Raw genomic sequence first — 11,408 nt, 5'->3', positions numbered from 1 at the left:
ACTGCGCTCCACTTCAGTGCCGAGCATGGGCACGTGAGCAACATCAGGGTGCTGCTCGATGCCGGTGCCTCCTTCGTCGCGAAAGATCGCAACGGGCTGACGGCCCTGGACCTGGCGGAGCGGAGCGGGCACGAGGCGTGCGTACAGCTGCTGAAGGATGCAGCCGGTGAGTAGCTAGGTGCCGGAGGTGCCATCGGTCTTATCGGTTGCGCTCTATCTGTCTTTTTTGCAACAAAAAAAGAAGGGAGAAAACAACCGCGGTTTATTGAGTTAAGTTGTGTAAACAAAAGGCACACTGCGGAGGCTAATTAATTTAATCTAAGCGATAATGAGCAGGCGGGCTCGAGTAGGTCAGTAGTGTAAGCGGACGGCTACGACATCTGCTTCGAAACGGTTACTTTATTTATGTGCATTAGAGAGAGAGCGGGAGAGAGGGAGAAGGCAAAGATAAGGACAGCAAGGACAATGTGCTAGAAATACGCAAAACGCCGCTCGGTCACAACTACATCCGCAGGGATGACGGCCAGGCCCGATCCAGACCGGGTTGGGGTTGTGGAAGGTGGGGGAAACCCTTTTTTGTTGTTGTTGTTGTTGTTGTTAGAGGGCGTCCCGTTGTCAACCCAATTTTTCTCGGGCATGCGCATGATGCCGGCTTCAAACAACGTTGGGCTTCCAGCGTACGATACTGCTTCGGCGCTTGCGAACGGGACCGTGATTCTTTCGCCCTTTTCCGCAGGCGTTCGCGCTCTCCCTCTCTATCTCATGTTGGAATCAATTGTCTGTTAGAAAACACTTGCAGTTAGGGCTAGGAGTTAAGGAGCAAGTGTCTGTTAGTGAATGAAAATTTTGAATTTAGGATTTAAAATTATAAATAATAAGGCAGTTTATTTTAGCATTTACACGTGTTGGTTGGCACTTCCTCTCACGCGCTCGTTCTCAATAGAAATCTTACAATTTTCCGTGTGAGAGACGGAGCTCGTTACGACGGCGCGTTTTTTTTTCTCTTCTGGTCCGTCTGCAGACATACACACAAAGTCAGGGAAAGCACAAAACTACAACAACAACAAAAACGTTCCGGTGGACCACGATGATGGCATGATAGTCACCGCAACACGGCAAAAAACGAAAACCCCGTACCAATACCACGCCACGCGGTCGCGCGTGATACGCAAGGCAATCGGTGTCGGTGGCGTGGGCTCGTCGGCTCGTGTGTTGTGCCGGAGTGGCTGCAGTCTGGTTTATTTTTTTTTTTTTGCGCAAACCCGCCAACTGCTGTGGCAAAGCGTGGCGGGAAAGGCATCGGCATCGCCTGCCACTTCGCTCCGGTGCGGGATCGTGATTGGATGTGTGGTTTACTTTGCTGCTTGCACCGGGACACACACTACGGGATCGTCCGGGCCGGCTAGCAAAAGAAAAAAAGTCGAAAGGAACAAACGGTGCGCTCTGTACGCGACAGTCCTGACGCTGATGTGGTCCACGTTTTGCCGCCAGCGATGGTAGCGTAGTGGGTCCACGTCCCATGGACACGGCGTGTGTAGACATTGGTGTGACGTGCGCGAACGTGCGCGTGTGATTCGTGACGCAAGACAAAGGGGCGGCCCCAAAGATGTCCTGGAAGTTTGGCGAGGTGCCCAAACCGGGCGCCGAACAGGCGTTCGATGCGTGCGACTACTTCGTGGACGAGGTGATCGAACCGTGGAAAATACCAGGTAACCACGGGCGTAATTGAACAAAACGCTCTCTGTCTGTGTGTGTGTGTGTGTGTATGTATGTGTGTATGTGTGCGTGTGTGACCCTTTCTGCAATATTGATTGTTGCGCAAAGGTGAAAGAATCAAGCAGGGGGAGGGGGGGGGGGGTAGAGTCCGCGTGGACTTATTTTTAGTGCCCGTGTGGACTCTCACGTGTAAATGCAGTTGCGTGCCGCTGGGTACTTACACCACTCAACAGGCGCCAGTGTGTGCGTGTATGTGTGTGTGATTTTTTTTGTTAGTTTTCCCTTCGTTGCCGTTTCCACGTGTCAGACATTAGTGATGGGTAAAGTTGGCAAAAAACCGAGTAGTCGACTCTGGTAATGTCGGAACCGACTCCTGAAGGTAGGTCCGTCCAGCATTATCCGGTGTCAGAGTCGCCTGGAGTTGTCAGGACTCATCCGGAGTAGTTTGGAGTTGGCCGGAGTGGTCCGGACTCGTCCAGAGATGTCCGGAGTTTCCAGGAGTTGTCCGAAGTCGCCAGTAGTCGGAGTGATCCGGAGTTGTTAGGAGTCGTCCGGAGTTGTCCGGAGTCGTTCGGAGTCGTCCACAGTCATCCGGAGTTGTCCAGAGTTGTCCAGTATCGTCCGGAATCGCCCGGAGTCGCCCGGAGTCAGAGTCGTCCACAATTGTCCGGAGTTGGTCGGAATCGGAGTCGTCCGAATTTGTCCGGAGTCGTCCGAAATCATTCCGAGTCAGCCTTCGAAACTAAGGCCTGTTTACGAAGTGCAGGAATTGATGACTCTGGACAAATCCGGACGACTTTTAACGACTTCGGTCAACTCTGGACGACTCCAGAAAGACTCCGGACAACTCAGGACAACTCCAACTCTGGACGACTCAGGATAACTCCAACTCCGGGCGACTTCGGACAACTCCTGGCAACATCTCTGGACATCTCTGGACAACTCCGGACGACTCCAGAGGAATCCGAACGACACCGGACGACACCGGACGACTCCGGATGACGACTACGATTCCCGGACGACTCCGACTCCGAGTGGAACTGGTGGTTACTATTTTCCCGGAGTCGGAATCGGACTAACAATAGTCGGTGTATGATCGGAGTCGTGGGTGCGCTCCAGAGAGCACATCGCTAGTGTGCACATGCATGTTTAATTCCGCACGGGCAGCGAGCATACAAATGTTGCAATCGATTTTTTTTTACATTTTAATTGCCGTCTGGCGTTTTGGAAAGGTAACGAACACCTTTCAAACCATTGTTTGAACGAATTTGCAACAATGATTGACCTCCAGAAATTTGGAACGGTTTATTGTGCGGAGGGGCGTTGCGTGTTGTCTCCTTGACGAAACGGAGCATTCGCAGCGAAATACATTAAAGGCGATAACCGGGCAAAGCAGAGCAACAAAGGCAAAAGACACGAAGACGAGTTTTACGATCGATGGATCCAGTTGGCCGTAAAATGATATCGTTTCCTCCGTAAAGAGCAGTTTTCTTTGTGTGAAAAAAGAAAAAAAAGCCTCACGCAAGTTATACCAGCTTTGCGGTTTTGCGGAACGGAACTTCCCAGCTGCTGCTGCTCCTGCTGGTTTAATGTCTGCGGTTTTGGGCTTCCGTTGGCTTCCTTAGCTTAGATATCGCTGCTGCTCAGCACCGATCGAACCCGCGGTTGAAATGTAGCTTGGAAAGGGTAATAAAACAAATGCTTCTCAATCTCTCTCCCGCTGCTAGATACGCGCGAACAAATACGCAGCCAGAAGCATCGGGCACTGCGGGAGGCGGTGACGGCGACGGACGAAACCGCCGTCCAGCTGCTGCTGGAAGGCATCGGTTCGGATCGAGAAATCATCGTCAATATGGCACCGGGCGGTGCCAACACGCTCCTGTTCATGTATGTTGCTTTCCGTTTCCCGTGTTGGCGTGTGAAAACTTTTGTTTTAACTCTCTGTTCTCTTTCTCTCTTTCTCTCCTTCGCTTCGCCAGTGCGGCACAGGCTGGGTCGGAGCGCATCGTCCAGCTGCTGCTGGAAGCCGGTGCGGATGGGCGGGCACATGCGGTCACCAAATACTCGCCCCTGTACACGGCGGTCCACAACGGGCATACGCAGGTGGCCGCCCTGCTGCTCGACCGGTTTCCCGAGCTGGTGCAGCAGGTAACGGTCGAACGGTGGCTCCCGTTCCATGCCGCCTGCATCAATGGGCACTGCGCGGTGGTGGAGCTGCTCATCAAGCACCCGTACGTGGAGGAGCTGCTCGGTGTGTACCGCAGTCCGAACGGGGAGCTCGAGTGGCGGCTGCCATTCGACCCGAACGCGCAGGACGTGGCCGGCCAGACCGCACTGTACGTGGGCTGCCTGCTCGGCAATCCGCAGCTCGTCGAAACGTTGCTGAAATGGCGGGTGAAGTGTGTGCGGCATACGCTGGCGTCCAGCACCGACCACGAGCAGGCGGAAATGGGCGGCAGTGGTGGTCGTGATCACGGTGGTGGTGGTGGTGGTGGTAGTAGTAGTAGCAACCCGCTCAGTCCCACCAGCCGCAAGATATCGTTCGGCATACAGTCGATCATGTCGCGGCTCAGCCTGAGCGGCGGCCGCACCGATCCGTCCGAGGAGGGGGAGGAGGGCCAGCAGGGCGAGATGCGCTGCCCGCTCGATCTGGACATTCTTTGCGGGGCGGCCCGGGAGACGGCCCTGCTCGCCGCGGTTCGCGGTGGCTTCCTGGACGTGGTGACGATACTGCTGGAGAACGGGGCCGACCCGAACGTGATTGCGCGCGCCGTAGAAGACCAGAACGATCCGAAGTAGGTATTTATTTATTTTATTATTTATTTACTTCAATTAATTTAACCGCCAATAAGTTTTTACCAATTTTAATAGTAATGCTTAGAAAAAAACGAAACCAACAGCTTTGAAGGCCGGGGTACATTGTCCGTACTCGCTAGTGTATTTCGATTTGCACTAGCGCATCTGGCGGCGGCTGACTGGAGCATTTTGCCAAACACTTTGGAGCCGCTTCAGAAATTATGTAATTATTTCATGTTTTTTACTTAAACTGGACTGAAAAGGTTTTGAAATTGATGGATACATATTTTATGCAAGTATTTCAGCCATTTTTGCATGAAAAAACGGTGAAAAAACTACTTAAATTTGAGATCCGGCACGACCATTCCCTCGATGGCCAAAAAAAGCTTCCAACAGCCGCCGCCAGATGTGCTATTGAAAATTGAAATTACACTAGAGAGTACGGACAATGTACCTCGGCCTTAATAGTAAGAATTCCTAAAAAAGCGCTATTTAGAAAGTGGTTAAAGTGGGAGAATAGGAGTCTTGGAGGCGGGAACAGAAGATTGGTAAAGAACACGTCCGAAGCATTTTACTAATGGATCATTATGACAGTACAAGCTTCGATGACTAATAGAAGACGAGGACGAAGGGTTGTAAAGGGAACGTAAAAATGGCCGGAGAAGGTCAGGAACATCGATAGTGCTAAGGATCAAACCAGCAGTGAAGCAAGACTGATCAATATGCCGTCTCTTTTCTAAAGAATCTATTTCCATAAGTTGACAGCGATACCGTGGTACAGTCGTCAACTCGTATGATTCAATAACATGCCCGTCATGGGCTCAAACCGTCCCCCCATAGCAAGGATTGACTATTCGGCATGTCCGCGTAGGACATTACGAAGAAGTAGTAGTAGAATAAAAGTAGAAGAAGTAGACAACGGACTGCATATGCGGGGCAAAGGAGAAAAGAGCAATATGCGCCGAATAACGACTCTGGTGAAGAGTTTCTGTACTTTTTCAATCCGAGTAATGCCTCCAATACTGGTAGGACTCAATATTATGCTGATGGTCGAATCTAGAAGAGGGACGGGCTTGGCTATCGACAGGAAGGATGCGGCTAACGACACTACCTTGAAGTACGCCAGAGGAGCAAGAAAAGTTATCAGATAATGTTTTACCTAATTTGACAAGGTTTGAAAGGTAAGACTGTAACCATTCAATGAGAGTAGATGAGATTTCAAGTTTATTAAGCTTAGTCAACTGTAGAGCATGTGAAACACGATCGAAAGCTGCTTTCAGATCGAAGCAGACAGCGTCAATCTGAATGCCATATATTCAGGAATTGAAATAAAGATGAGACAAAGGACATAAGATTTGTACTTGTGGCACGTTCAGTCATAACGCCATGTTGCTTAGGACTTATCCAGGACCGGCAGGCATTGGATATTGCAGGATGCAATACCAATTCGAATGCTTTTGCACATCCACAAAGCAGGGTGATGCCACGATAATTGCTTACATTGTCACAATTATTCTTTTATTTATTTATTTATTTATTTATTTATTTCATAAACAACCGACGGACCATTGTGTCTAATCGGCAACCTTATAATTAAATTAAAATATGTATAACAATGATCATTTATAACATATAAATAGACCTCTAGTTATAAGCTAACATTAAATGAGACGTTAGTATTAGTATGGGAAAAAGTTACCTGGATTTCTACAAGGTGGGAATCGTTTTTCAATTAGCGAATAATTGGCAGCCAGCATCCTTGCACGCAACTCAACTACCTGATATAGGTGAAGTTTGGGACGACTTCAAAAGTGCATTCATCTATGTGTACGTAACCCCTACGTCAATTTGGATTCGTTATTAGTACGGTCGCTGATGTTGCCGCCATCAGTTTGGTCTTTGCCTCTATTATCTGCAATCCGAGGTGCCACCTGCTCGATCCCTTGGAAGGCTTCTGCTACTTAGGAGAACTGCAGACCAATGATGTCTATATCAAATGCCAGGATATGGGTTGATTTATAACAGATGGTTCTCGTAGTCTCCACCCTGGAGATACGGATGGCTCTCTCTAGCGCCAAGTTGAATAGGAGACAGGCCAGTCTGTCCCCGTACCGCAATCCTTTGGTGGTAGCAAAAGGCCCTGAGAGTTTTCCATCCATCTTCACCTGGCAATTGACGTTGGTCATAGTCATTCTAACTAGCCCTATTAGTTTGGCCTATATTCCAAAAGAGTTCATAGCGTCTTTCAGTTTTACCTTGTCTATGCTATCATATGCGGCTTTGAAGTCAATAAAGTGATTGACGTGATGATACGTGTTGTGTCAGTATTATCCCATCTTCTCCTAGATCTGCCGCATGGGGAATCTGCCGCACTAGGACACAGTATTTTAATCATTAGGAGCATTGATATAATAAGTAGATAAATTATCAGCAAATAGAATACAAGCCTCAACGGGTGCTGAGCCAGAGCGATTGTCGAGATGAATGGGATAAGGAAGGACTTTATGGGTTTGTAGGGAATGGAAATGTTGCCTTAAATGGCGGGGATGGGTCACAAGTAGAGCTTGTAGCTTACATTCTATAGTAATCTATGAACGATAACGTACCCGATTATAATTACGATATGCAGATACTGCGTATTTAAAGGCGCTAAGCTTGTGCAATGATCAATGCCGTTGGTAATAGTGTTGGATAACTCTGATTCAGATTCATGAATCTTAGTGAATCTTTGAAATTATTCAGTGAATCTGAATCTCTGATGGTAAGATTCATGAATCTCGAAAGATTCACGAGTCTCTATGCATTCACGAATCTTAGGCCGCGGGGCCACGGGGCTTTCTCAAGCTGAGAAAACATTATCAAGCACTCATTTAAGTTTCTCAAGCACTCAAATCTTGTTCTCAGACGCGAGCCCGTGGCCGTCGTCAGTTTTTCTCACTTTGAGAAACTGATAAAGTCACTCATGCTTTATTTGGAGCTTTAAATAGAAAATATATTTTTGATCGAATTTTTTTTTATTTTTTTTCAATTATAAACATTGAATACATTTTCCAAAGTGATTACCGAAAAACAAATAGCACAATTGCTCATATTTCAGTTAGCCGATAGCTGCATCGTCAACTTTCTCAAAGATTCTCAAAGATTCTCAAAACCGATTTTGTTCTGATTCAACAAACGCTGAGAACGAGGATTTCTTGTTTTAGTTTGTTTTCCTACGGGGAGACGGTCCATGAGAGGCTTGAACCCACGACGGACATGTTGTTAAGTCGTGCGAGTTCACCACAGCACCATCGTACAAATTCAATGTTTTGAAAATCATACGTCTCTAAAGATTCCAGAATCCCTGGAGATTTTTTGAATCTTAGAGATCTATGAATTCTTGGAGATTCATAAATCCTTGGAGATTCGATTCGAGATGCGAATCACTCATCGATGAAGATTCGTATGAATGAATCTCAACGAAAGATTCGTGAAACCTAACTATGGTTGGTAACGGCGTAAATAACAATTGTTGTCCGTCCGTAGAGAACGAAGCAGACGATTCGACTATGGTGGCTTCACATGGAGAAAGAAGAGGTACATACATGTAAGTTATTCGTGAAAAATGTTACAGCTTCATCGACCGACGACGTGCAGGAGGGTTGCAAAGCATTAAGCGTTCGTTTGCACAGTGTAACAGCATAGTTCTTAACCCCTCCCCTCCTTCTTTTTCCCTTTCAGATCTTCGGACGAGATCTACGGCTTTTCCAACGTGCCGCTGGCCGAGGCGACGCGCCAAAAGTCGCTGCCGATGGTGGAGCTGCTGCTGAAGCACGGGGCACGGGACGACCAGTCGGTCGCGCTCGGCATCGCCGTGCAGAACGGCGACGAACCGATCATCTGCCGGCTGCTCGCGATCAAAGCCCATCCCGATCCGGACTACAAGATCAACAAGCGGGCGCTCGCCGGGCAGGAAGCGTCCACGCCCGAGTACGGCACGGCGCCGCTCGCGTTCGTCGGCAAGCTGGGCGGCAGCTTCACGTACAGCTCGCTGTTCCCGAGCACCGCCACCATGATCAACTGGCACAGCAATAACTGCCGGCTGGGGCTGATCCGCATGGCGTGGGTCAGCGAGGCGGTACTGCAGTGCAACCGGAAGCTGCGGACGCACCCGAAGTGCCACCAGCTGGCGCTGGCCGCCCTGACGCGCATCGATATCTCGCACAACACGCTCACGACGCTGCCGGCCGAGCTGTTTGCGCTCGGCAGCCTGCGCTATCTGAACGCGGCGCAGAACAAAATCGAGCGGCTGCCGCTGCCCGACGAGGACGCTGGCGGGCAGGGCAAGCGGCGCGGCTCGGCCAAACCGGCCGACTACCAGTGTCCGGTGCTGGAGGAGCTGTACCTGCAGGACAATCGGCTCGAGTGCGTGCCGGCCGTCCTGTTTCGGCTGCCGAACCTCGCGATCCTGGACGTGTCGAACAACAAGCTGCAGGAGCTGCCGTTCGAGATGTGGAAGGCGCCGAAGCTGAAGGAGCTGAACGTGGCGTTCAACTTTCTCAAGGATCTGCCGTCGCTGCCGCTGCCCGAGCTGTTGCTGAGCGGCGGGCAGGGCCAGGGCGGGGACGGTGGCCGGCCGGAGCTGCCCTCCCCTGTGACGATCGCGGTGGAAGGTGGTGGTGGTGGGGGTTGTGGTAGCAGTGCAGCGGCTGCCGCCATGTTCCATCCGTACACCGGCACGAGCGCCTCGTTCGACGATGGTACGGAGGCGCTAGCGCGGAACCGCCACGTGACGAACCTGGAGCTGGTGCGGCACCACATTTGGGCCCGCTCGCTCGAGGTGACCGAGCAGGAGCTGCGACTGGCGGACGCCCGCCACGACAGTGCGCTGTCGCAGCTGAGCAGCCTGAATTTGGCGAACAACCTGTTCACCAGCATCCCGCTGGCGCTGCCCTGCCTGGCGGTCAATCTGACGCGCCTCAACATGTCCTACAACAGCCTGCGGTCGATGGGCCACGTCACCAGCTATCCGGCGTCGCTGAAGCAGCTCGACCTGGGCCACAACGAGATCAGCTGCTGGCCCAGCCTGCCACGCATTGCGGCGTCCGATCCGCACCTGATGTGCTACAACCCGCAGGAGGGCAAGAAGCATCCCACGGATAGTGGTGGTGGTGGTGGTGGTGGTGGAGCGGGCACTGGTGGTGGTAGTGGGGGCAAATCGGGCAGCCGTGGCGGGTCGGGCGGCGGCGACACGACGCCCTCCTCCAACGCGTCCACCACGTCGTACGGCGGCACGGAGATGACGACGGTGGTGAAATCGTCCACCAGCTCGAACAGCATCACCTCCCTGCGCACGGCCGTGCTGAAGAGTGTGTGCTGCCATCGGCGCCACCTGCGGCTCGAGTCGCTGCGCACGCTCGTGCTCGCCGACAACTCGCTCACGCGCATCCAGCTCTCCACCGACGACGTGACGACGCTGGGCGAGTCGGACGACGCGGAGTGGAGCCTGATCGGGATGGCCAAGTCGCGGCTCATCTTTCCCAACCTCTCGATGCTGGACATCAGCAACAACTGCCTGAAGGAGATACCGGCCTCGATCCACGAGCTGACCAACCTGAGCGTGCTGAACCTGAGCGGCAACATGGACATTACCGAGCTGCCACCGCACATGGGGCTGCTGTCGCGGCTCTGGAACCTGAACACGCGCGGCTGCTCGCTCCAGGACCCGCTGCGCTCGATGATCGACAGCAAAAAGTACAAAACGATGGACATCGTCGGCTACCTGAAGTCGGTGTACGAGGACGCGCGGCCGTACGCGCGCATGAAGCTGATGGTGGTCGGCGTGCAGGGCATCGGCAAGACCAGCCTGCTCGAGCAGCTGCGGGCGGAGGGCTCCGCCCGGGGGAAGAAGCCGGTCGACCACTGGGCGAAGCGGATGGGCCACCGGCACATCAACCAGAAGACGTCCCGCGGCATCAACATGTCGACGGTCGGCGTCGACATCGGCGACTGGGTGTGCGAGAAGAAGGTGCGGGGCCAGTCGCACCACGGGCCGGTCGTGTTCCGCACGTGGGACTTTGGCGGGCAGCGGGAGTACTACGCGACGCACCAGTACTTCCTGTCCAAGCGCAGCCTGTACCTGGTGCTGTGGCGCATCATCGACGGGCGGCGCGGCCTGGCCGAGGTGCTCCAGTGGCTCGGCAACATACAGGCGCGCGCCCCGAACTCGCCCGTCATCATCGTCGGCACGCACTACGATGCGGTCGGCGAGACGCTGCCGGCGAAGAAGGCGGAAGAGCTGCAGCAGATCATACGCGACCGGTTCATCGCGGTGTCGGACGCGGAAAAGATTGGGCTGCCGCGCGTGCTCGACTCGATCGAGGTGAGCTGCCGGACCGGGCACAACATCAAGCTGCTGGCGGGGCTGATCTACGATACGGCGTTCTCGCTGCGGCCGCCCGGCTGCAAGGAGCCGCTGCTGTACCAGCGCGTCCCGGCCAGCTACCTGGCGCTGGAGGACGTGGTCGCGAACATTGCCGCCAGCCTGCGGCAGCACGGTGCCGATCCGGTGCTGGACGCGGACCGGTACCGCCAGACGGTCACGCACGAGATGCAGCTGCGCGGGCTGAAGGGTTTCCGGGACTGGTCGGAGCTGAACCAGGCGACCATGTTCCTGCACGACAACGGCGTGCTGCTGCACTACGATGACGCGACGCTGCGCGATCTGTACTTTCTCGACCCGCAGTGGCTGTGCGACATGCTCGCGCACGTGGTGACGGTGCGCGAGATCAACCCGTTCGCGCGCACCGGTGTGATGAAGATGGACGATCTGCAGCACGTGTTCAAGAGCTCCTGCCTGGGCAGCAACAATAATCGAGGGTAAGCGGGAAGGGTGAAAGGCTGTGTGTGTGTATGAT

General features: G+C 53.0%; 1 protein-coding gene across 4 annotated transcripts in view; it reads left to right on the top strand.

Annotated features, from left to right (window-relative positions):
- LOC120947642 (leucine-rich repeat serine/threonine-protein kinase 1) overlaps nt 1–11,408 on the top strand; it is a 33,582-nt gene that overhangs the window by 6,536 nt on the left and 15,638 nt on the right. For 2 of the 4 annotated variants that reach the window (XM_040363142.2, XM_049607478.1), the window contains 4 exons: nt 1–166; nt 3,444–3,603; nt 3,696–4,511; nt 8,233–11,370. In XM_040363142.2, the coding sequence (XP_040219076.2) occupies nt 1–166; nt 3,444–3,603; nt 3,696–4,511; nt 8,233–11,370 (4,280 nt within the window). Of the gene's footprint in view, nt 167–230; nt 1,710–3,443; nt 3,604–3,695; nt 4,512–8,232; nt 11,371–11,408 lie in introns of those variants that run through there. The other 2 variants (XM_049607517.1, XM_049607543.1) reach the window with 2 other exon arrangements.

The sequence above is a fragment of the Anopheles coluzzii genome, chromosome X (assembly GCF_943734685.1).
Source record: "Anopheles coluzzii chromosome X, AcolN3, whole genome shotgun sequence".
Taxonomy (NCBI): Eukaryota; Metazoa; Arthropoda; class Insecta; order Diptera; family Culicidae; genus Anopheles; species Anopheles coluzzii.
This window is presented reverse-complemented; position numbering and strand designations above follow the sequence as displayed.